The following is a 27,253-nucleotide window of genomic DNA, read 5'->3' on the forward strand; positions in this document are numbered from 1 at the left end:
CCATAATGCAGGAGGTCAGTTGTTGGTGTGACTTGATGTACTTGCATCAATAAAAGAACATGTCGCTCCCTTGGTGCTTGCTCTCTTGGCACGGGCTGGGAGGGCGGGTGGTGCAGGGCGGAGGCCAAGACTGTTGGGGAGCCCGGCTGTGCAAAGGAGGAGCAAGGAGGTCTCATCTATGCACTGCATTCAGACTGAGAGCTTTTCAAATAAGAAGTTGTACCAAACATACATCCTAAACCTGTTTTCCTCAGTAAGATCCACAAAGAAGCTAACTGCTTGTGTTGGGCAGTTCTCTAAGTTTGGAAAAAATCTAACTTAGACAAGGGCTGGAGATGTGACTGTGTGGTAGGTAGAGCACATGCCTGGCATACGGGATCCTGAGTACGATCCCCAGCAACTGCAAAACAAAGCGCCTAACTTAGACACTACCGTAAAGGTTGTTTTGGGATCATACCTGGCAGTGCTCAGACGACCATGCACTGCTGGAGACCGAACCCCGGGGCAACCGCATGCAAAGCATGTGGACCAGCCCTTTGAACCATCTCCCCAACCTCAGGATCCTTAAGTGTTTTACTGCAGGACTGTCCAGAACATTTAGTGTCAAGGCAACCCTGGGGGGCTCTTGAAGGCAGGGGGACATAAGGAGCCTCTGTGACATCTGTGAGCAGTTTTCAAACTGCAGTTCTTGATGATGCTTTGTTCAGCTTCTGCACATTCATGGTCAACAAAGAAAAGGGTTGTGGGGGTTGGGATGCGCCTCAGTGGTAGAGCACTTGCGTTGTACAGTCCCCAGCGTGGAAAAAAAGAAAAGCGGGAAAAACCCTGTGGATAGGCACACAAGCGCTTACGGAATTGAAAGAGAGGACCTGGGTCATCCCACCTGTTTATTTCTGGCTTATCCAGGGAGTTGACCTAAAGGGCTGAAGCACATGTCTGACATGAAGAGGCTTGGGTTCAATTCCTGTCACCATATGACCCCCAAGCCAAGCCACGGTGTTCCTGGGGAACTTGAGTCTGGTGAGCCTGAGTGTGGGAGTGGCCCCAGGCCCCCTTCAGCATTGAGACCTCCCCCCAAATAACAATATAAATAAAAACCTAATACCTATCAATGTAATTTTACTATTTATTTTCAAAAAGGAAACCAGGGAACTGTAAAGAAAGCAAGGAACTCTCCCCTCTCTGACAAATATGTACCCCAACATACCCAGGCCTCTGAGGTTTGAATCTTCAGCAACAATGTTTGAGATTAAGATGAACAAATTATGTACTTATCCATTTCTTGTGCAAGTTGGCTGCAAAGAAAGTGCAAAGAAAATCCTCCTGAGATTTGATGGATAAAGTTATGCCAAATTTGAAAATCTAAGTGAAGGCATGAACCTGGAGAGATCATAGACCACAAACTTTCACTTTCAAGTTCACAAGGCAGGTAGAGGGGAAGGAAGTCCTGGGCCTGCCCAAGAAAGTCAATAGGAGCTCCTGTTCAAGTGCACTGGGCAAAGCGTGTAGGTGGGAGCCCAGGAAGCTGGCTTTCCAAGGACCCACCCGTCAGTACAAGAGGGGACCTGGAATACGAAGCTCCACCTTCTCCCAAGGGCATTAAAGACGGTTGGCTTTGAGCCTCTGCACTGAATGAAAATGGGGAAATTTTACCCCACTTCATAATTTGTAACTGAAGTTAGTGGAGTTCACAAAGTTTTGCAGCACAAACTCCACTAGTCAAAAACAAAATGAACAACAACAAAACAAGCTAAGGATTTAACATGGCCCTGAAGCTAGTCCTTAAGTCACTCAGCAGCTTTCTGATCTTGATCCTAGTCTCTCTTGAGTGTCTCCTTACTCGTCTGTTAAATCCACCTAATGGTTTTTAAAAATTCACTTCCAGGAGCTGGAGCAATAGTACAGAAGATAAGGGTACTTCTCTTGCTGGCAGACGACCTATCATCCCTTGTCCACTGCCAGGAGTGACCCTTGAGCAGAGCCTGGAATAAGCCCTGAGCACTGCCAGTTGTGGGCCCCCCAAACAAAAATTTAAAAAAATTAAAGCTTTTATTTCTAGATTTTTTTCTTTAAAAAATTTTGGTTCTGGAGCCACACCTGGTGATGCTCAGGGATTACTACTTGCTCTTCACTCAGGAATCTCCCCTGGCTATGCTTGGGGGACTATATGGGATGCCAGAGACTGAACCCAGGTTGGTCGTATGGAAGGCAAGTACTCTACTTGCTGCATTATTTTCCTGATTCTTTTTTACCCCCCAAATATATTGTCATAATTAAGATCAAAATTCAGACAAAAATTTCAAAATCTGAAAAACATTAGAAGACAGGGAGAATACACTAAGATTAATATGCTATCGATAGTTATATGAGGAAAGTGAGAGTAAGGTGTAGACAACTCTAATCTCTGAAACTTACATAAAATATAGTAACCTCATAAAATAGCTGAGGATCTCTGAGTGGATAAAAGACCAAGAAATGAGAAAGAATCTCAAGTAGGATCAGAAAAAAATATGCACAAAGACCTATACCAGTAAGAGATTTTGTTTACTGGGCCACGCCCCTGAATGCTCAGGGTTCATTTCTGGCTTTGTACTCAACAAGCACTCCTGGTGGTGCTTGTGGGATCATACCAGTAAGGCACATGCCCTACCCACTGCGCTATTGCTCAGGCCTGAGATAAAGAGATTTTAAAGAAAAAAAGCCACTTCCAAGTAAACTCATCAGCTAAGCTTCACAGACTCACAACTAATCTTGCATGAGAAGCAAGCCAAGCTGCTAAAACATGTGGGTACACCAGCCTCCCGGAGAGCCAGATGGAGAAAGGGGTTCCAGGCTGGGGCCCAAGAGAGAAGAGAGAGAGAGAGGAGTGAACTGGGATGAGAATGGAATAAACGGTGTCTGATCAATCAACCAGCTTTGCCCTTGTCTCCTCCGCCATCTGCCCGTCTGCCCCAGGGCCCAGGCCGCCCCAGCTGGGGGGTGGCCCAGGCCCCCAGAACCTGCGTGACCAGGGGAAGAGCCATCAGGACCACCCCCTGGCCACCCTCGGAGTTTTTTTACACTCTCGGAGCACCCAGCAAGCTACCGAGAGTATCTTGCCTGTACGGCAAAGCCTGGCAAGCTTCCCGTGACGTATTCGATATGCCAAACACAGCAACAAGTGTCATAATGGAGGCATTACCGGGCCCGCTCGAGCAAATCGATGAACAACGGGACGACAGTGCTACAGTGCTACACCAGCCTCCTAGCTGAAAACTCTGGGGTGCTTTTGGGAAATGGGCAGGCCTGGCCCTGCCAAGGCCCTGATAGCCACAGCCACACCCTACAGCTGCCACCATGCCAAGGGCTCAAAACCACTTTTTCATGACTAAACTCTGCAGAGAGGCCAAACCAAAGAGATTTTTAAAGATAGCTAGGGAAATGCAGCTTGATTACCAAACTCAGAGAGCACGAATGTTAAGCCACAGCTCATTTCACAACAGAAGTAAAGCGAGACAGCGGTAGAATAACGGTTCCTATATGATAAAACTTCTCAATCCATCATTCTATAGAACTTTTAAATTTTGAAATATATTTACAAGCTAGTGTAGTTTCCCAGCAGCACACTTTTTAAAAAATTCTCAAGGATAAATCTTGACTCCTACTACATCCTATATTCAAAACTTATTTCCAGATTCATTGATATGTATAAAAGGCAATAAAAATGAAGAATTTAAAATGGAATAAAATTCACTTTGGCGTAGGTAAAGGTTAGGATTGGGCAACAACCATAAAAGAAAATAGATACACTGTAAATTATTAAAATTAAAGTTTCTGAGGGGCAGGAGTGATGGTACAGCAGGTCCCCTGAGCACTGCCCAGAGTAATTCCGGAGTGCAGATCCAGGAGTAACTTCTGAACATCACTGGGTGTGGCCCAAAACTAAACAAAAAAATAAGAATTAAGATTTTGAGAGCTAGCCATCTGGGGAACATAAAGTAACAAAATAGGAGACTAACACCCAAGAATAGCCGACATATGTACCAGGAGGATTAGATGCGTGATGAAAGCAGACTATAGACTGAATATGATTGCCACTCAATGTCTCTTTTGCAAACCACAGCACTCAAAAGGAGAAAGATAACAAAAGGGAATACCCTGCCACAGAGGTAAGGTAGGGTGGGTGGGGGGAGGGATACTGGGATCAGTGGTGGTGGAGAATAGGCACTGGTGGAGGGATGGGTATTTGATCATTGTATAACTGAAACTCAAGCACAAAAATTTGTAAGTCTACAACTGTACCTCATGGTGTTTCACTAATAAAAATTTAAGGAAAAAAAAAGATTTTGAGAGCTAAGGGTTTGGCACAGATGGCTTGTATGCGTATGGCCTTGGGATCAATTCTTTGTCCCCTCAGGCCCCTTTAGCATTACAACAAAAGAATTATGACCCTTTCATAATTCATATTCGATTCATATTTGTAAATCTGATAATGCAAAGGGAAGAAAAGTTCCCTACCTGGGAAAAATATTTGCAGTATGCAAGCCCAACAGAAAACTCACATCTAGAATACAGAAGAAAACTTCCACAAAGCTATTTTTCATGGCAAAATTGTTGACAGGCTTTTCTCAAGCTAGCTAAATAGCCAATAAATATGTTCAACATTTCTCTGACAAACCAAATTAAAACCAGAAACTAAACTAAATTAGCAGAAACACAGCAGAAACTGAGAGGCTGGGGACATGACACAGGTAGGCAGGTTACCTACCTGGCATATTTCTGAGTTTAATCCCAGGCACCGGATGTTTTGCCACACAGTGCCATGCCCTTGGGAGAGAATATTTCACATGCTTAACCAATAAGAAGTGATGTCCTAAAACAAAACAAAAATAAATAGTATCCTCAATATGTAAATATTCTTATTTACATATGGTGCTGGAAACTGAACCCAGTTGAAATATGCCAGGTATGCACCCTAACCACTGTACAATCTCCCTGCCCATGAAAATAAATTGAGATTAACACAGGTGACACTCAAAAACCTAATACCATGGGGTGCAGGGTATAACTAATGGCAGAATGCCTGCCTTGCATGTGTGGGGCTCCCAGTAGTAGCCCTGTTGCTGGGTGAGTCCTAGTGCCACAAGTGCAACCCTGGTGCCCCATTAATAAGAGATATGCGAACACTACAGGTGAGTGCTCCCACCCCACCATCAGTGCACCACAGTAAAGTGTGTGAGCACTGCAACCAAGTGTGTGAACCCTGGACTCCACAAGTATGTCCCTGGGGACAGCAATGATGACATCAAAGGGCAGGGAAGGGAAAAAATATAAAACACAGAATGAATATTACAAAATACACACATCTGGGCTGAAGCAACAGTATGGCGGGTAGGCAATCAACCCAGATTTGAGCTCCAGCACCACATTTGGTCCCCTGAGCACAAAGCCAGGAATATTTCCTGAGCACAGCTGGGTGTGGCCCAAAAGCCAAAGGCAAAAAAGATATAGCCGCAGAACTAGTCAATTTGGAAGACACACACATCATTGGGAAAAACATGAAAAACAAGTTATAGGTACTAAAAAATCAGTACACATCCTTCACCATCTCATATCTGGATCTAGTAACTGACTATAAGTAAATGAATATGACGGTAGTGGTGGTGAAGGGTCATACAGAGGTTTCTAACGGTGATGTTCTAGATCTTAACCTGGTGCCTGGCACATTACTATTTGATTTATTATTCCTTAATATTCACAATTACATGCTACACACCTTAATGATATTTCACGACAAAAAGAAGTTCATCACATTTTCTTTAACTTTGGTAATAAAATACTTTATTGGTACCATTTAATGTCAAAAACAATGTTTCCATTGCTCACTTCCCTCTTTAAATTAAAAGCTAGCATTAGAAATAACAGGAGAAAAGGAAAAGACAAGTTCATTTCTGCCAGAAAGCAAGCCGCAATATACCTTTCATGTAATTAATTTTTCATTTTAAACATCAATATTCACTAGACTCCACAATAAATAACCATATAAAAAGAGACACTGGCCTGAAACATTTTACACATCTTTAAAAAAATCTAAATACAACCCCAAGTTTATAACTTTACGAATTAGTTAAGAGTTACTGTAAAATCGAGTTCATGTAGCACCAAGAAATCTGGAATTTATAATACTTTCAGCAATTGATTTACCGAGCTAAAAGAGTTAATAATCTTTCTTCTGTGAGTTTTTTTTTGGGGGGTTTGGATAATACTTATGTACAATAATTCAATATAGATCCCTTTCAAAAGTCAAAGAATGTCTGCATGCTTTAATCTTATTTCCAATTTCTGGACTTAGTAATTGACCCTATCTATGGTAAAAGATCCACGTGTAATAAATAACAGAATTTTATTTGAATAGAATTTATTTATCTTGTACCTAGATCCTATCTCACTGAAAACATCTGCAAGTAGCATACTTCTCTAAAATATTCTGTAATTCAGATTTTCACCCAGATCTTCCTCTATTCTTTTCTCATATCACATGATGGTATGGTATGCCTCAGTATTTTTCTCCTTGGGCCAAACTCTCAACTCAAAATATTTTAATGATGCAAAAACATAATAAAAAAAACATATGGATCCATGCAAAGTGAAAAAATACAAAGCAGAACACACACACACACACGCACACGCGCGCGCGCACACACACACACACACACACACACACACACACACACACACACACACACACCCATGCTATGCTTAGCTATTTTGAACTACCACAAGACGACCCTGAGGTAGCCCTGGTTCCCGTACACTTTCTCCAGACATCTCTAGTGTACTGTGCTCTAACATAATTAAATGCTCATTTAAAGACATTTCTAGGATTATTTCTTTTTTCAAAATAGTCTACAGCAAATTTGACTAATTCTGAACATGATAAAGTAACAACACATTGTATTTCTAAACAAGTCATAGATCAAAACCTGAAGTATTGTGTTTTTTGATTAAAAAGATATTCTGAACAACATTAAAAGACATTTCTGTCTTCTCAACTGACTGGTATTTCAGATATGACATTTAATTATCTGTACTTCAGTAAACAAGGATTCTTCAAGCAACTGACTAAATATCTTCATAAAAAAACCAAGCAGGTTAGCTCAGTGGTCAGAAGAGGAAAAGCCCTTTTGCATATATTCCATCCATTCCTCTCTGCTAGGAGACACTCCCTGATCAGCTATCAGCAAGATCAACACACTCCATCATGAAGCCCAGAGGCAACAAAGATACATCAAAACATGGGCACCTTGTTAGCACTAACTTAAAACTACTTTTGGAAAGTAGAGAGGAGTAAGATGGAAGGTGCCTGCCACAGAGGCAGGGGGTGGGATGGGGTGGTGGGCGGGAGGGATACTGGGGACGCTGGTGGTGAAAAATGCACAATGGATGGAGGGATGGGTGTTCAATCACTGTATGACTGGAACTCAATTGTATGACTGAAACTCAACCATGAAAGCTTTGTAACTGTATCTCATTGTGACTCAATTAAAAAAAAGAAAAAATGACAGAACCTCCAAAAAAAGGGAAAAAGAACCAAAACACTACCTTTGGAATAGCAGATTTTGATTTGTCAATGATTCCATAGCATTTTATTCTCACAAACAAGCTCTGCATTGAAACCCTTGCTTTCCCCCCCCCCTACCCCATGTCAAGTTAAACTGATGTCAAAATCCATAAAAGATAGGTATGTTTCTGAAAGAGGCACTGCATCTGGAACTGGGATTAAGGCTAAGTAAATAGTGCTGGTTTGTGGTTCAGCGTAAAGTGTCGATTATGTTAACCAGCAGCTTCACTATTTGTTCTGTATGCCTGTTTGTGAAGATGAGTCTCTATCTCCTCCCTGAAGACCAGCATTCCCAGGTGTGAGTGTGATGCCTCATTCATGGCTTTGGACTGGATGCACATGCGGTACTGTTCGGGGGTCAGCTCATCAGCACAGTGCTTCTCATGCCAGAGGTGGAAGAGACCAGGAACTGGAGTCCGAATCACAATCAGTTCTCCGTGTAAGTATTTTCGATAAAGATGAACATCTTCTCCTCCCCATCCTTTTACCTCCATGTCAAATCCACCTGTAGGACCGAAACTGACACTGTAGATAACTGCCTGGAAGGCACAACACAGTCAAATCTGATAAACACTAGAATGTTCTGCTTCAATAAGGTGGCATGTACGTTCCTAAAGACACATGATACAGAGGGTGATGTCCTGGTTTGGAAGTTCATTACCAGCTCACCCAGGAAGTCAAGTTCTGTTGTTGAGAATATCATAATAAGATTAAATATTTTAGAATACTTTATCAACTTCCAAGTTCTATAGGAAGTCAACAGAAAATCAAGTAAAGAAAATGTAAACCACAATCTCACCATTATTTTTTTTATTTATTTATTTTTTAGTATACATGGGGACAAGTTTTTCTGGGTTAAGAAAATATTCCACATGGGGAAACAGAAAGAAACAGCCAAGTTGTAGATAAAAATTTGAGAGTGGATATATATGATTTAAACTGATAGGAATGAAGCAGCTTTAGATGGAAAACAGGACCCATGTCTAAATGCTAAGTACCAACATCTGGAGGTTAAGCAGAGGCAGAGAAATATGTCTTCTTGAAATAAGTAGAAGGTACAAGAGATTAAAGAAAAAATTGAAAACCAAGAAACAGTCCCAGAGGATGGAAAAAATTCTAGAGCATGTGCTATCGCAGTAGTCCAAAGAATATTCCAGGGAGATAGTTCAAATGGCTGGATGTATGTAGGAGATCTGAGTTTGATCCCTAACACCATAGGGTTTCCAGTGCATTGTCAGGAGTAGCCCCCAAACACTATTGGATGTGACCCCAAAACTAAAACAAGAACATGTCTTGAGGAAGAAGTGATTAAGTGTGGACTGCTCAATCAAGAACTTACAAAGAATCAAGTATATCTGGCAACATGTCACTTTTAACCTTTCCTAAAAAAAAAAAAATTCTGGTAGTGTGATGAGCAGGTTAACTACAGTAGGCAGACATGTGAAGTAGAGGATAAATTTGATACTATTTTCAAAATGACTTAAGCTGAGTAATAACTAACAGTTAAAGGAACAACAAACCATGTGGAGTTTTTTAGGAAAGCCTAAAAACAAATTCTTCAAAACCGAGCAAAAAAACAGTTAAGAGCTAGATTTCCAAATCATGACAATAATGCATCAGATCTCTTAAAAATAGTCAATTTTATTAAGTGTTATAGCTCAGAGAGCACAGCAGTAGGGCCTTTGCCTTGCACACAGCCGGCCCGGCTGAGCTGGGTTCGATTCCTCCTCCCCTCTCAGAGAGCCTGGCAAGCTCGCCGGCACTGGCAGAGCCTGGCAAGCTACCTGTGACGTATTTGATAAGCCAGACACAGTAACAACAAGTCTCATAATGGAGACATTACTGGGCCTGCTGGAGCAAATTGATGAACAAATCAATGAACAACGGGAGGACAGTGCTACAGTGTTACAATAGCTCGCAAATTCTGGATTGTAATCTTAGTAAATATGAATGAGCTCTTTAAATACTAGAATGGTGTAGTTACATTAAATTAAATGGAAACCTTGTTTCTAGTTTAGGATATACAGAGTTTAGAAGTGGCCACTTTGTCCTAACAAGTAAAAAGCTGAACAAATGAAAAAACTCTACAAGTCTTTTCAGACACCCAAAGTAAGGCCACAGTAAGGCAAATAGCTACCCCTAAAACTGGAGACACAGATGGCTAAGGGAATCACAACATACCAGGGCACTGCTTGGAGATTACCCTCCACCAAAACAAACACCCACATTCTAAAGGGCTCTAAGTATAGGTGGGGAGCTCACTTAGATTTTTGTGAGTTTCACCTCAATGAATTCTACCATATACTCAAGTGAAGACTACAAAAAAAATACCCCACTGCTTCCTGCAAGAAGAGAAAATTACTTTGGAAAAATGCTAGAGCATTCTGTTGCTCCTAACAAGGCCTGCCTCTGGGGGAAACATTTTTTTTACAAGCTTAACCAGTCTGGTAAAGGGATATGTGACCAAATGCAGTAAATTTCACTTCTGCTATCCTATCTATGCAGTTGTACTTTGAGAAACATTTGAGAAGTTCATGGCTGAGATGCACAAACGTGTTAAGGAACTGAGACCTAATCATAGGACTGTAGAAAGCTTCTTCCCCAGTCCTCCCTTTACCACCTATTTACTGCAGCTTCCTTTACCTAGTAACCCGAGTGCAGCAATGCAGCAACCAAGGAGCACCTGGCAAAAAGCAAACAGTATAGTCTGAAGAGTCATCAAACACCAGAAGGAGATTCTGAGCAATAGCTGAGGAATATTGTAATCACCAGGCTTGGTATGTTAGTCATAGTATGTTGCCATATCTCTAGGTAGAAATGGGTATGGAAGAAAAAGTTAAGTAACATAAATAGAAATTCAAAGAAAGACTCAGGAGAAATGCTAAAAATAGAAACCAATGTAACAGGAATAAATAATAGCTTTGAGAAGCTCACTGGAATCTAGAGGAATAATCTCTGAGTTTGAGGCCATGTCAACAGAAGTCTCTATTTCCAAAACTGAGAAGCCAAGAGAAAGAAAGTGGGGGTGTGGGGGGAGGCAAAATCACCCCTGAAAGCAAAATGCCAAGTGACCCCCAAAAGAACATCTAAGAACAGGATAACCATAAAAGATGTAACATATATAACAAGAGCACTAGAAGGAGAGAAAAGAACAGAAGACCAACAAGAGGCTCAATTCTAAACCAGGGTTGCTGAGAAGGCAGGGATTTCCCTCTAGGTGTGGCATCCAAGCATGCTAGCAAGGGGTTGCAGTCCCTGAGTCCCACCCAGATCTTCCTCATAAAGTACTTGTGCTATGAGTCCACACTCAGCTCTGAGACTCAGGCTGTCCCTAAGAACAAATTACTTCATAAAGATCTTCTGAAAGAAAGGGACTTGGCTTCAAACCAGGTGTGCAGAAGTTCAGGTATAAGTGGATTCTTGAAGAAAGGGATTCTGATGCTAAGCAACTAAAGGAGGACTGGTCGCTTCCCCATCGAAGCAACAAATGTGGGCCAAATAGTTTACCAGAGAGAAAAAGCAAGAGAGCACGCCTGGGGTCCAAACAAATCTCAAAGGTTTGACTCAAAAGAATCCTGCATAAAGGGCTCAATTCATTGGGTCAGGCTCTGGAGCAATTGATGCCCCAGAGCCTTTTCAAAAGCAAGAGAGCAATCAGCAAGCAATCTGTGGAGTCTAACAGGTGGGAATGAAACCAACAGAGGCATGTGAAGCAACAAATCTCACGACTTCCCAGATGACAGTGCACATGGCCCCGTGCGTAACACATTGCTGGGGATGGAGGTGGGGAGATCAAGTCACTAAAATAGTAGAGCCAAGTTGATCGATAAATGAAGAAGCAAAGCAAAGTAAAAAAGCACTGGAGACAGGGGGACAATCAATATTCAGAAATACCACATTACCTAAGATGTCCAGTTTTAAAAAATTTATGAGGTATAGGTAGAAACAAAATGTATGAGCCATACAATAGGTAAAAGCAAGCAACAGACATTCTCTGTGAGTGCCCAGATGTTGGTTTTAATTGGAGATTTCAAAGCAGTCGAATTCTGGAGTTATAAAGTGCTATAATAAAAATTTCATAAAAGTAATTCAACAGTAAATCTGAACTAACAAAGTAAGTCAGAACTTGAAGATAGATCAAGTAAGTATAAGGAGAAGAGAGGAGGTTCAAGAAGATAAAGAAATATGAACAGTCTCAAAGAAATGAGAAATATAATTGCACCAGCATACATCTAATGGGGTAGGAGGAGAAAATGAGAAAGGAGCAGTGAAAAACAACAGGCTAGAAAGCAGCCAAATTAGAAAATGCATTAGTTTTATTTAGTAGTCTTTTTATTATTAGGAATTTCCTGTTGTATAAGAGTTACAATTATAAAAATATATGATTGGGGCTGGAGAGACAGTACAATAGATAGGGTGCTTGCTTCACATGTGGCCAGAAGGTACAAGATTCATTCTGTGGCACCTCATATGATTCCTTGAACCCACTAAGAGTTATCCCTGAGCACAGAGGCAAGAATAGCCTTGAGCACTGCTAGGTCTGGTACCCAAATCTAATCAAATCAAATCAAATCAATCAATAGATGGTGGAGGAATTTTTGAATTTCTGAAACAAATGACCTATTTTAATAATGAAAACGGCACAGATATACCCTATTATAAATAACATAAAATAATTTTATTTATTGTTTGTTTTTGGGCCACACCTGGTGATGTTCAGGGGTTACTCTGGGTCTGCATTGAGGAATCACTCTTGGCGGGCTCGGAGAACCATATGGGATGCTGGGGATGAAACCCAGGTCGACCACATGCAAGACAAATGCCCTACCTGCTGTACTATTGCTCAGGCCCTCATAAAATACATTTTAATAAGCTGTGAAAAAGTGAATGACGTGAACGCTTCAAGACCCTGTTCTTCCTTAAGCATGTATCTTGCTTGCTTGACTTACGTTTCTTTACTTTTTTCCCATTCTGTAGAAGCCCTGTGTTCTCTCTTGAACATGTATTCCTCTCTCACTCCTCCCATGTCTTTGTAAGTGAGCCCTATTCAATAAAAATTACCTTGCTTAACTAAAAAAGAAAAAGATAAAATGAAAGTGGAATGAATGAATGTATAAGGAAACACAGAATCAGATTTCAGTCTGTTTTCTTAAACTATGTTCTGACATTTAATTTTTTTTTCTGGGTAAGACTGCAGCTGGGGCAGGGTGAAGGAGGTTTGGACCAGATTCTTCTTCGAGACTCTTTGGCTCAGAAGGCTGGAGGACTAGGCGGCAACTCCAAGTCCCCCAATACAACCTGAACCAAAGAGAGAGCAACTGATTGCTTATTTGTTTTCAGTATTGGGATTTTACTTGATAGCTCAGTAGGCAATTAAAGGAAATTTTATCTCTAATTAAAAAAACCATAAAGCCCTAAGACGTGATAATACAAGATTACTTCCTGCAATAAAAAAAATCCGTGAGCAAACAACCGAAGCTATCTTTTGTTAAAGAGTACTTTAAATGAAGCAAAATATGGGTAAGTCAACAGGTGCATTAAAACTACTGTTTTGAGTCTTAAACAAGTGAATACTATACTTTTATCTTTATAGCCTCATTTTTGCAAAGAAATTATAAACTCTTGCCTTTCAGATCCTCAGACTCCTCTTTCAGTCAGTTAATCTCAGATGTAATTTAACAGGGAAAAAAATCTAACATGAGAGCCATAGAAAAGTACCTTTAAAATGTTGTGATAATGGGGCTGGAATGATAGTACAGCAGGTTTGCCTTGCACGTGGCTGACCCAGGTTCAATTCCCAGCATCCCATATGGTCCCACGTATACCGCCAGGAGTAATTCCTGAGTGCAAAGCCAAGAGTAACCCCTGTGCATCCCTGGTGTGACCCAAAAAGCCAAAAAGAAGTTGTGATAAGTATGTCAAGTTCTATCCTTACATATTAAGTAAACTTACCAATGGAAAGGAAATCTGATCGATACTGACAAGTCATCCCAAAGCCAAAGTCTCGCCAAAAGCCAGAATCCTTTTTGTGAACCTTAAAAAAAGTAAATAAAAAATTAACCCATCAACAAGTATAAGTAGTTTTAATCAACAAAATTAAAATATTTCCAAATATTTTCTTTTATGTGACTGACAATCACATGTAGCAAAAGATTTTTGCCACTTTCAAAAGACTTTTGCCACTTTCAATGTAACTGAAATCAAGCCAGTGCAAGGCATACACTGAGATGATGATAATCAAAGCAATACCTAACCTCAAGGATTTACATTTTTGGAGGGCAATAGTCACATGAACATATACAATAATTCACTGTGATCAATATGCAGTAGATCTTATCCTTTACACTTCCCTCTTACTGATTTTGGATCTTTTTTCTGGTTGTTGTTAGAGAAGCTCCTTCTACTTATAGTTTCAAACTGATGCTGTACTCTATACAAGTGGACAATTTCATTCCACTTACTATAAGAATTAGTTTACTACCATGCACTGGGAAAGGTAGAGGCCAATGAGCTAAAAGGAGAGCAGCTGTCACTGTCACTGTCCTCCCACTGTTCATCGATTTGCTTGAGCAGGCCCAGTAATGTCTCCATTGGAGACTTTGTTGTTACTGTGCTTGGCATATCGAATACATCACGGGGAGCTTGCCAGGCTCTGCCGTGCGGGCGAGATCCTCGCAGTAGCTTGCCGGGCTCTCCGAGAGGGGTAGAGGAATCGAACCCGGCTTGGCCATGTTGGTTGTGTGCAAGGCAAACGCCCTACCGCTGTGCTATCGCTCCAGCCCTGTAACTTTGGAAATCAAGTTTTTCTTATTCTTCAGAGAAAGTTACTTAAAAAGACACTTGCTTTTTTGAGCTGGCATAGGGCCAGAATCAGCCAATGGCTAACGAAGCTAAACCTGTCCTGAACCTGTCTGTCATTTTGGGGAATACAGTCACTGTATGACCCATACAATGTAAAATATTTCTATGTGGTCCTTTAAAGAATAAGTTTGATAATCCAGGTATAGGGTGCAGAGATCAAGTTTGAAACTGCTGTAGTTCTTTTGATCACAATGGAGACCAAGTTTAAAATCAAGCTCAAGTATAACATGGCCTAGATGATACCAAGCCCCCAGACCAAATAAAAGTTGAAGCATGATAAACCTTATTTATTTATTCATATATCCAACAAGTATTTGTTTATGATATGGATCTGAAGGTGGAAAAAGAGAAGTAAAGAGAAGTGACAAAGTCCCTGACATTATAGACCATCCATTGTCATGGGAAAAATAGCAAATCTATACTTCTCAGGCTCTACATGCCAGGAAAAGAACTAGAGTTGGGTAGGGAGAGAACACAAGAGACAAAAAAAGTCTATTTTGAATGTAACAACTCCATAAGGGTCCGCCTCTCCAAGGTTTATCCTTGGAAGCGGGATTCTGATGGAATGGGGCTATGCAAATACCTGGAGGAGATCTCTCCAGACAAAGTGGACAAGTCTGTACCATAGCTCTGAGGCAGAAACGTGTTTGGAGTGTTTGACAAACAGTAAGAAAATACCTGTGGCAAGAACAAAGAAAGCACAAGAGTAGAGAATGAGGCTCCAGGTTCAAGAAGGGCTAGTCTAGTGATGTCTGGGCCTTCTCGAAGTCAGGATGGGCTACTCCCTCTCCCTCCCTATACTTCCTGAAGCCCTGGCAGTCACTTCCTCACCACAAAGCCACTGCCTTAAGTTGAAAATTTAACTCCAGTGTGTTTCTGTCCCCCAGAGTATATTTTCAGAAGTGGTATTTCTGGGTCAAATGGGAGCTCAATTTCTAGTTGAGGAATGCCCATATTGTTTTCCAAAAAGGCTGAGCCAGTAGGCACTCCCACCAACAATGAATTAGAGTTCCTTTTTCTTTTCTTTTTTTTTTTTTAAAAATTTTTATTACAAATTTTTATTTTTATTATTTTATTTTATTTTTGCTTTTTGGGTCACACCCGGCAAGGCACAGGGGTTCCTCCTGGCTCTGCGCTCAGGAATTACCCCTGGAGGTGCTCAGGGGACCATATGGGATGCTGGGAATTGAACCCGGGTTGGCCACGTGCAAGGCAAACGCCCTACCCGCTGTGCTATTGCTCCAGCCCCTAGAGTTCCTTTTTCACAACATCAGTACCAGCACTGGTTGTTTTTGTTCCTCTGGATATGTGCCAGTTTCTGTGGTGTGAGATGACATCTCATTGTTGTTTTGATTTGCACCTTGCCGATGTTTAGTGATGTAGAGCACTATTTTATGTGCTTTTTGGCCATTTATGTATCTTTGAGAAAATTTCTGTTCTTATTTTCTCCCCATTTTTATGTATCTCATGGTGATTCAAAAAAAAGGATGAGAATAAAGAAGACTGGATATATACATACATAAATACTATTTGGAGAAAGAAGGAAAAAAATGAACTCTAGCTGGACTGTACAGTTAAAAATTCTGGATTTTCTGGAGTGCACAGGCATATTCACTGATAATCCAGTAGTAAGACATCAGATAGGATGGGATGTAATGTAGATTGACTAACAAAAGCAACACAGAAGGCTTAATTTGTAACAACATCTTAATGATCCCTCAGATAAGAACTTAATGTCCCCATGGTGAGATACAATTTTCACCAATTTTCTTCTAAGGAAATATTTTTTGATCATTCTGTTAGCAATTTATTGGTAACAAGCAACATAAATTAATTTTTGTGGGTTTGATATGGAGGCAGGCTTGAGGGGTGGTTGGGTAAATGGAGACAATGGGGGAGGGAAGGTGACATTGGTGGTGGGATTAGTGTTGGAATACTGAATGCCATAACAAATCATCATTAGCCACTTTGTAAACCAGGGTGTTTAAGTAAAGTGTATGTGTGTGTTTGGGGGTGTGTGTGTGTAAAAAAAGATAAGTGGGAGTGCAGTGCTGCCCAGCAGGTCAACCTGTACCTGCAGGGTGAGTGCATCAGCAGTCTGATGGTGCCTTCTGACTTCTTGATACCCCCAAATTGCCACTATGCCTTTGGCCCGACCCCAACAACTTGGGACCAAGTTTCCCAAGAAATTAAATGGTCAAATGTTAGGTATGTGGGAGTCATGCCCACAAACCATTTCTGGTTCAGCTATACAAGTTCATTTATGGGCCTTGCTTCAGATATCCATAAATAAACTTCCAAAGAGAACAAAAGTAGACCATTTAAGTGCATTAACAGCCATGATTCAGAGACTTACAAATGGATCTCGTAGGAGAGCAGCATGCCACATAGATGTCTCCCCATGCCATTCCAAGTTGATTTCATATGGCAACTGGGGGGGGGGGGGGCAGGCATGTCCCTCAGCAGGTATGTCCCTCAGCCCCATATGAACCCTGGCAGCTGCAAACCTCCAGAGCCCAACTGCTGCCACGCTAATGGTCCGAGCTTCACAGGCTCGCCCCAAGCCCCCCACACATGAGAATAAATCTGCTGAAAAACCCAGGTATGTGGAACCAGTGACTGAAAAATACAGATTTCATGGAGTTGGGAATGGGCTACCTCCTCCCACCTCCTCGCATTTCTGCTTTCCTGGCAGTCATTCCCAAGAACTGTGTCTGGGCAACATTTGAGCATATTAATGGCTATGATTCAGAAACTCACGAATGAATCCTGGAAGAGAGCAGCACACCACAGATGTGCCTCCGCACCCAAATATTTAAAAATTTTAGAATTCCAGGAATGCACGGGTACTTTTGTGGCTGTGTGATACCTCATACTATTCATGGCAAGCAATACAAAGTAAATTATTTAGCATCTGCCTAAGGGGCAGGCTGGGGTGGCGGTGGGAAGATTCAAAGTAATGGTGGTGGGAAGGTGCAATGATGGTGGGATTGGTGTTGAAATAATGAATGTAAACAACTTTATGAAAAATTAAAGAATTTTTGAAAAAGTAATGCAGAGTTCATGTCTGCTTCAATCAGCTTAATCAATGGCTGAATGAACAGCAGTATTTCTACATAAAAGAAAAGATAAGTGATGTTATTATGGTGGTTCTGTAATAAGTCTAGAGGAGGCATGTCATGACAGGAGAGAAAAAGGAAAAAGGCTCTGTAGAAGAACAGGCCTTCCTACAAAAAGGTAATGATACAGTGACGGGATAAGGATATAACAGAATCAGTGACGCAAATGGATTTCATAATAGGACAAAAAGTGAACATCTGGCTGCTATTTCTAAGTGAAACTGAATGGTGCTATGTGGAAAGTGAGGCATGGTAAGTGTTGGGAGTTTCAAGAATGACAGTCTGGCTCATCTGAAGACGAGAGAGAGGGTAGATTTGGGGAAACTGTGAAATTTCTGTGAAGCCTGTGACCATATATTATGATCCACAACTTGTGTCATATGTCTAAAATCTTACTGTTAATAGTATTGTAAATCACAGGTTACAGATGAAAAAATAAAATGTTTAAAAAAATAAAGTAATGACATGCTGTGGGCAATGTGTTTCTCATTCTCCACATTCTGTTATTCTAGGGTCCAGCCAACAGAGTTCTTAGCTAGAGTGGAGTTCTGATTTTCATGTACCACTAAATACTTAAAAAAAAAAATTCTTTTTTAAAATTCCTATTTCTAAGACCATATAAAACTAGCTTTCACGTCAGTTTTAGTACTCAAGATTGCAGATGACTGACTGGCCTAGGAGTAGATTACTGTGAACCTCTAGGGCCACATTTGAAAGAATCATCTATATCTAGTCATGTAGTTTCTGTTTTACCCTAATGGCAATGGAAGGTCTCTGAAGAAGAGTCAGAGCAGTGATTATGTGATCAGATGATGTTTTGAGAAAGTAACTCTGGAAGGAGTACAAAGAACAAGATAAGAAGGGACAAAAGGATGGCTGGTTATGGAGGCAACAGTTAGAATCTGGGAATGGAAAGCTGAAGGCAAAGAAAATGCTTTCTTAAGCTTTAAAACAACCTCCCAAACTCCCTCCCAACCAACCTCTCTCCCAGCTTCTATCTCTCCCTCCCTCTCCCCTCCATAATCTTGAATTGACTAAGAATTTTTTGTTGTTTGTTTTTGGGTCATATCCAGCAATGAATGTTCAGGGTTACTCCTACCTCTGAACTCAGGAATTACATCTGGCAGTTCTTGGAAGATCTTATTGAATGCTGGGAATTAAACCCAGGCTGGCTGTGTGCAAGGCAAGTGCCCTACCTGCTCTACTAATGCTCCAGCCCCTTTCTGAGAAAATTTTGTGTGATTCAGGTATATAATTTATTAGTTAAATTTTAACTTAATAAAATTCAATTAATAAAATTTTTGTGGGATTCAGGTATATGGTTTTCAACAACAGCAACTGGAAATCATGGGGTAAACTACTGTAGTATGTACCAAAAAAAAAAAATTGGACGACTGTGGAAGATACAAGTCCCAAAAGTAGAGAAGTCATCAAGTGAATGAATGGGAAGGAATAAAGAAGAAGACTTAACCAAGGATGAGAGTAGGCTGTGTCTTGAATGTTGGGGTATCTGAAGCTATCCTCCCCAAAGTGGTAGCACATGTCAGGATGACCCAGAAAGAAATAATGTGGAGCTGGATTCTGGACATAATGATTTTGAGTGATTGTAGGGCAGCCATGCAGAAATGTCTGCAGAGAGCAATAATATAAGGAACATGCATATATGTAGAATCCCTCAAATTTTAGAAGAAGAGAGACCAGTCTGAAAAACTTGCTGTGTGGAATGGGAGAACCAGTCAGAAAACATATGTTATATCCATTACATTATTACTCCTTCTTAGTTATTTAGTAGTTTTAATAAGTTTTTTTAAGATAAAAAATTATTACCAAAAAAATGCCAGTAATAGTGATACAACATTCACACTCTGGGTTATTAAGTTTTTCTTTGTTGGTTAACTCTCACCCTCTACTACTGAATTCCAAAACACAAATATGAAAATGTTTGGAGAAAAGGGGACAGACTATGAGAGTGTTTAAGTAACTACAGCTCTTAATTTTTGGCAACACTTAGTGGTGCTCAGAGCCTACCTGGTTCTGCACTCCAGTGGTACTTGGGGAACCACATGAGGGGCCGGGGATCAAACCCTGAGAGGCCGCATGCAAGGCAAGCATCCTGCCTGCTGTACTATATTCAGCTCATAGGTTTAAATTTTTAACTGTTTTCTACGTGTGAAACAAACATAAAGGAACTTATAAACGATCTTATTGGCCTTACCAGCTGCTGTTCCACTGGTGGTGGCACATCCTGATTGGCATAAACGATGGCAGGATTGTAGAGACTGAAGACCACGGGGTAAAACACCTTCTTACCTAGAAATAAAAATATATGTTTGCATTACATAGAAAAGTCATAAAATGAAGGACTACTTATCTTTACTGCAATATTTATACAAACTTATTAAAATATTTATCATATATGATTCTGATAGTGTATTTTATCGATATTCAGGATATTGAATATCATGTTAATTCAATTAATGTATAATTTTATAACAGACCATGAATTTTATAAGTCAATATCAAACTATAAATGCAAAAGAACAGAGGAAACAATACAAAAGGGTCCTTCACAGGTGTATTTCCTTTAACTCTGGGAAGATGCTATTAGCTATTTATTTTTATTGTAGGTTTTTTGGGCCACGCCCAGCAATGCACAGGATTCTGCACTCAGGGTTCACACCTGGCAGGCTCAGGGGACCATACGGGTGTTGGAGATAGAATGAAGGTCGGTTATGTGCAAGACAAGCACCCCACCACTGTACTGTTGTTCTAGCCCCTATCAACCATTTATTACACGCTCAATTTATTTTTCAGTATTTAAATTTAAAATAGATGTATGTTAATTTATGACACTAACCAAGAAATTCAGGAACTTGTTAAATTCACCTTTCAAAGTAAACCACAGATGTGTAAAGCCTAATAATTGTACAATGAACATATTATATATAGAGAATAACTAACATATAGAAATTGAGAGGTAAACAAAAGTTTTAGAAGTAATAACCTCGACATACACTTGCCATTAGCATTCATAGTGATAGGAGTGAAAGGACCTTTCAGGCTAACCAGCCCATCTCTTCTAAATATAGAATCTTTTGCTACCATTGGTCTCAGATGAGATAATACGAAAGTGCTCAAAAGCTACCAAAGACCCCTAAGTATTTTTTCAGTCGTTTGATTAGAACAGCCACTACGAGTGCACATCTTTTTTTAATTAAAACCCACTAAGGAGGTCCAGGGAGATAGCTAAGAAGACCCCAAGTTTCAGTGCGGCACCACAAGGTCACCGCCTCCTATACCCCCATGTAGTCTGGTGGCCCCTGGGTCTCTCTTTGGACTGAGCAGCACATCATTGTTAGGCTACTGAATATTGTTAGTCCAAAATGAGGACTTTTGGGTAGAGAGTATGGAAGTCGACCCTGGAGAGGTTTCTCCCAGAAAAACATATACAAGGGGGGGGGGGACAGTCTCAGAGGTAAATTTATTTCAGATAAAAAAAATTTCTTTTAATTGAGCAAGTACATCTATCTCCTTTAACATCTACAGAACTTGGTATAACAAACTATACTTACTCTGCTCTTTAGAATTTGTAATTATCATCAAATTGATTTAACAAAGAGTTAATAACTTGTAAGAACAAATAATTCTACAAAAAATTTACTACAAAAATTTTAATTTTCTTTCAACATATACAATATTTTATAAAGTGTCATTTGCTCAGATATTTTCAAATAACATCTGCAATATGAGCAAAATATAGTAAATCATTCCAAAAAGAAAATTCTAAAGCCTTTTGTTCTAAATATAAGAAATATTTGTATTTACAACTCTGTGTACATGCATACGTGTGTGCCCCTATGTGTAACCTCTCCTGTAATATAGAGCAGATTCTCACAAAACTGTGCAGTTTGGCTCTTTTTTTGACAGGTGTTGTTTCCTCTTTGCTAATTTCAAGCCTTTATTTTTTGTGTATGTTTTCCTTTTTAATATTGGGATACACCTGGCAGAATTCAGGGCTTTCTCCTGGCAATGTGGTCAAGCATCATTCCTGGAGGTCAAGCTCGGAGGACCACATGGGATGCTGGAGACTAAACCGCTGGGTCAACAATGTGGAAGGCAAGCAAGCACCCTTCCCAGCCTCTCTTGTTTTTGTTTGAATTCAAATGCAGGCACTGGAATTTCGCCAGAAGGGGTATAGATTTCAGGTGGGTAAATTTTCACTTTTTTTTTACATTTTCGAGTTACATTATGACCAATGTAACTTGAGAAAATATTATTTAACTTGACTCAAAATATGGAATGTGATATAACCATTCTAAATTCTACACTCAGCTCTTCTACCACAATTTACGCACCTGGCTCAGCATTTAACCGGCAGCTGTTAAGGAATTCGGCTGAGAAATATATATCAACATCACAGAAAAACATCAAGACCTCTCCCTTGTCCCAAGCTCGGGCACCCACATTTAGTCCTCGTCCACGATTAAATTCTTCATTCAATGAGACCAACGTGTAATTGTGAAAATTAGACTCACTATGAGGAAAGCACATACAACAAATGATAAGTCCCACTTAAAGCTCAACAACTATTTTCCTTCAACACAACTTATTAAAAAAAATGGTTTATACTTCTACATTCATATAGAAAAAGAAATATGTTATTAGCTTCATGTGTACGTATTATCAGAATCAGATATTCACTAAATGTCTACATTTGAGGCAACCACTGGCAAAGGCCAGTGCCTTCAGAATTTTTTAAGTATATTGCGGAGATAATTTGCACGTGAAAAAATGACCACAATGTTTGGTACTAAATAATGCATTTCAAGTGAATGATACATGCAAAGAACACCTTTTTTTCAAGTTCCTTATGTCTTTGCTCAAATGTCCCCGTAACAGAAGGAAACCCATTTTAGCATCTGTGAAGTAGCTCTCATCGCCTTCTCTTTAATCTTTTCCCTGTGTACTATCAGTTCTGTCTGTCTGAGTGTCTCCATATCTGGAAAGTAAGCTCCATGAAGGCAAGGCTTTTGTTTACTAGTAAGGAAACAGTGTCCCTCATAGAATAGGAAATCAATAAATACTTGCCAAAGGAATGAACAGCATGTTGTTCTGAGATAAAATAAAAGATCACTTGTCCGGAATAGTTAGAGAAAATGTTATTTTTTGAAACAAAAATTATGTCTTGGTTAAAATCCTGAATTCAATGACAAGTATAAAGGTCATTTCAATTTATTATCAAAAGCAAAAAGGCAAAAAAGAACGTATTTCGGAGAAAAGGAATTGAACAAGCAAGATTAAGAGAATCCTAAAATGGAACAATGAAAGAGAGTGAGGCAAAGGAGTATCTTCCATGAGAAGTTAAAGAGCTTCGTCAATATCCTAAAGGCAAGAATTCAGGGTTTTTCCACCAGGGCATTGTGCTTACAGTGAAGTCCCCTCAGCGACAGCATCAGCTTTTCCTGGCAATGTGTCGGAAGTGCAAATTCTTAGACCCTAAACTCCTGAACCAGATGCTCGTGGTGGAGCGGAACATGTGTCTTAATAAGCCTCCAGGTTGTTGAAGCCGGACTGATGTTGAAGCCGGACTACAATAAATCTGTCATTGGGTAACGCCATTAAAAAAAAAACCATTTAGCAAGTTTATTCTTTAAAAAAGTATAAAACGGGAAATAGAGATGGACACAAAGGCTCAAAAAGTGCATGAAGTAAACTTTAAGAGCTCTGATCTTACGGGCTATAAATATCTTCATCTAGGGAGACTTTCTATCACTACCTCCTACTCCCCAAATCACGAGGAGAAACTAATAAAAATATCAGCCACAGTAATTTCCGAGGAGCAGGGCTGAGAATCAAGCTGAGGCAAATCATAATATCTCATTCCACCTTCCTAGGAGCAGGGATGAGAATCAAGCTAAGGCCAATCACAATATCTCATTCCACCTTCCCGTAGTGAATAGCTCACGAGTGGGCAAGTCTTCCCCTGGAATCCCCTTAACTCCAGTAGAAAGCTCATTCCTCTCTGCTAGCAAAGCAGATATCAGTGAGGAAGTCAATAGTTTTAAATAGCTTATGGCAGAAGCCAATCTGCAATATGAAAATGAAGACGACAAGCAAAGAAAAAACATAAGATGATAAAAATTTTGGTAAAATTCAAGTGTTTTATTTCAAATTTTTAGTTTTCTTCCTCATATTTGGCTGTAATAATTATTTGATTTGGGGAACTATCAATGATTTTTTGATAATTAACTTTCCTTAATTAAGTTCAAGATAGGTTTCTACTATTTGTCACAGAATACTGTTAGTGCAGGAAAAACTTTTGCAACACCAATGTGTGTGCTTGGCATTAAGTAGGTGATCTGAAAATGCTTTTAAAAAAAAGGAAGAAGGGAAGACATGGAACAAAGTGAAACTGGGTTGGGTGGTAGCAGCATGAAGAAGACAAAGAGGAGATCCTGTAGAGTACATAGGAACTGACTAATTAGGAGTAAAGAATGAGTGAAAGATGCTACTCGGAAACATCAAGCCGAAGAGATCATGAGTACAGTCTTAGTCCAGACTAAAAGAGGTTCATGAGGAGGAGAACTTAGTCTAGGAGGAGGGGAAGACACATTTTCCTTTTTTACACACCACTGCAACTTTCTTCTCTGTGTACAGTCCTACTCAACCACTCCAGAGTTCTGAGCAGTATACCAAGAACATGATGGGACTCTGTGACTCTTAAACGACTAGAGAAGAAAGGATGGCCAAAGCTGGACTCTTAGGAATGGCCACAACTAGCAGAAAGGTAAAGAAGCAAGTAAAGGATCAGAGTTGGTGTGTCAGAAAAAACAATCTATATTACATTATCACATATTTTATTTACAAAATATTTACACGTTACAAACATCAAAGGATTGTTTTGAGAAGGATGTTTATGTTAGGTTAAAGAAAGTAATTAAAGATTAATGGAAAACAAGCTAAATTAGTAGACAGGTGATAATTTTGAGTCATAACTTAAAGAGATTGAAAGATTGAGAAGATACATAATTAATCAAGGTATATAAAAATTACTAATTCATTCATTCAAACCTCTGAGAACCTACTATGTGCTAAGTACTATAAAAATTACTTTGTTAAAGTATAACTATACTGTGAAAGGGCAGAAATCTAACAGTAGTTACTGGGTATTACAGACTCAAGTTGGGTATTTTTCTTAGGATGGTGGTTGTACTGATAAACCTAAGTACGCATCATTTGCAGAGTGACAAGGAACTTAGAACAATGGAAGAAAAGAAAGGTGACAAGTAAAAGACAAGCTCAGGAGACACACTGAAGTGTAGGGACTGGATTTAGAAACAGGGCGAGTTCAACAGAAGGTTATGAAGAAGTAATAAATAGAGGTAAATATGTAGAATTTCAGAGGGCAAAAGAGTGAGAGTACCCTGATCATACAAGACTGTCAAAAGCTTAAGGGAGGATTAATCATTTAGGGTTACGGGTGAACCAAGGAATGAAATGAGAATCTTATTATCACTACTATACATGCTTTTCGAACTTTTAAACAGTAGTTACTTAAGATTATTCACTCGTTAAATATCTGAAATTTTCATTCTTCTGATGTTATATGTCAAGATCATCAAGAATGGCTCACCAACCTTGCGATGGATTCTAGGATAGACTTGACTTTAGCCAATCCTTCTTTACCAAAATACACCACAGTGAGATGAATTCGCTTGTCCTGATGAATACATACATCCCTAACAGAATGGGGAAATAAAGTTCGTTCAAGTAAATATATTAGAATGTTCATTCAGAAAGCAATCACATGAAACTTTAACAAAGAAGATAAATTACTTGTTACTTATTTTAAAAAATCACACCAAGTTTTAGAGCCTGGCAAGCTCCCTGACGTATTCGATATGCCAAACACAGTAACAACAAAGTCTCCAATGGAGACGTTACTGGGCCCGCTCGAGCATATCGATGATCAACGGGAGGGCCTTTACTTACTACTTTTAAGTTTTAAGCATAATAGCATTAACTTTGCTTAATTGTTAAACATATCACAGCAAACACATGATAATGACGATGTGTAAATGAAGATAACCATTGCAGGGCCACAAAAACAGTCTGTCCAACAATGTTGGCAAACTTCAAAATATTTTTTAAACTTTTCTCTAGAATGACCTTCAGAAGCAAATTTACAAACTACTGAAGAAAATAAGTAAAACTAGTTCAAAATTAAACAGTATTCAAGTTTTGTTTGTTTATTTTTAGGGCCACACCTGGCGATGGTGAGGGGCAACCCCTGACTCTGCTCAGGAATCACTTCTGGAGGTGCTCAGTGAATTATATGAGATGCTGGGGACTGAACCCAGGTTGGCCATATACAGGGCAAGCGTCCTACCCACTATACTATCTCTTCTGCTCCACAGTGTTAGATTTTTTTCTTGCTACGTATTTTTTAAATTATTGAATCACTGTTGAGATATAGTTACAAAGTTGTTTATGACTGAATTTCAGTCATGCAATGTCCCAACACCCATCTCTTCACCAGAACATTTCCCACCACCAATGTCCGCAGCTTCCCTCCACCCCTCCTGAGTAGAACTCCTGCAGCCTGCCTCTACTGCAGACACTTTTCTTCCCTCCTGGCTCCCTTTTTATTCACTGTGGTTTGCAATACTATATCTGAAAAGTTAGCATGCATTTCACTTCACCTTCTCTCAGTACCATGGTAAAAAACCTAGCCATAAGGGTGAGGGCTGGGGAACTTAGAACAGAACATAGAAGAGATGACTATGACAATGATTGTTGGAAATGAACACTCTGGAAAAGAACTGGGTACTGAGACGACTATGATAATGATTGTTGGAAATGAACACTCTGGAAAAGAACTGGGTACTGAAAGTATTCAAGTTTTTAAGAAGTACTTTGTCTTCAGATTGAGTAAAAAATTATAGTTATTGTCAGGAAGTATATATTTGCTACAACTAAAACGTCTTTTATAAAGAATGCAGCATCTGATGGCAATGATAAGAAAGGTGATAAAACATTTTAAGAAATCAGATCTCAAGCAATTTATTTCAAATAAGCAAAAATAATTTGGAAGTATGACTCCTAGATATTCTGGTACAGAACAACAACTAGATTTTAAATGCAACAATTTCAACATGAGTATAAGGACTATAACTTAGCACTTAAACTAGCAAGTCAAAGTATTTAAAACATGGAAATTGTTAAATTTATTTAATTTTAAAATGAAAAATTTTATTTTAAAATATTTATTTATTTTCCAACACCCATCAATTCAACAGTGTACGTTTCCCACCAACGTCCCCAGTTTCCCTCTCTCCCCATCCCTTGCCCTTCTCTGTGGCAGGTACTTTTTCTCTCTCTCTTCCTGGAGAGAGAACATGGTTCCATATCATGGCTGACAGGGCACCCTGAATATACAGTTATTAAAAGTTATGAAACCTCTATCTTTAAAATATGTTTATTGCACTGAAGGTAAATTATGCTCCAATAAATTTATTTATAAAAATTCTACTTATCCTGGAACAAATTTACACATAAATAATAAGTAATTTATAAAGGTCAGTTTCTAATAGATTGACTATCATTTTACTTCATGTTCAACACAATATACTATACATACTTCCTGAGAAAAAAAATGTTCCCCAAAGCTTAT

At 39.5% G+C, this 27,253-nt stretch overlaps 1 protein-coding gene across 2 annotated transcripts in view; it reads right to left on the reverse strand.

The window, feature by feature from the left end:
• Positions 1-6,739: 6,739 nt before the first annotated feature.
• Positions 6,740-27,253, reverse strand: part of CSGALNACT2 (chondroitin sulfate N-acetylgalactosaminyltransferase 2) — a 45,015-nt gene continuing 24,501 nt past the window's right edge. For both annotated transcript variants that reach the window (XM_056120786.1, XM_056120784.1), the window contains exons 4-8: positions 25,218-25,319; positions 21,936-22,114; positions 19,796-19,890; positions 13,553-13,634; positions 6,740-8,105 (exon numbers count right to left, since the gene is read on the reverse strand). In XM_056120786.1, coding sequence (XP_055976761.1) covers positions 7,813-8,105; positions 13,553-13,634; positions 19,796-19,890; positions 21,936-22,114; positions 25,218-25,319 — 751 coding nt within the window. In that variant the 3' untranslated portion in view covers positions 6,740-7,812. The remainder of the gene's footprint in view (positions 8,106-13,552; positions 13,635-19,795; positions 19,891-21,935; positions 22,115-25,217; positions 25,320-27,253) is intronic.

This window comes from Sorex fumeus, unplaced genomic scaffold, assembly GCF_029834395.1.
Source record: "Sorex fumeus unplaced genomic scaffold, SorFum_2.1 ptg000043l, whole genome shotgun sequence".
In the NCBI taxonomy this organism is placed as follows: domain Eukaryota; kingdom Metazoa; phylum Chordata; class Mammalia; order Eulipotyphla; family Soricidae; genus Sorex; species Sorex fumeus.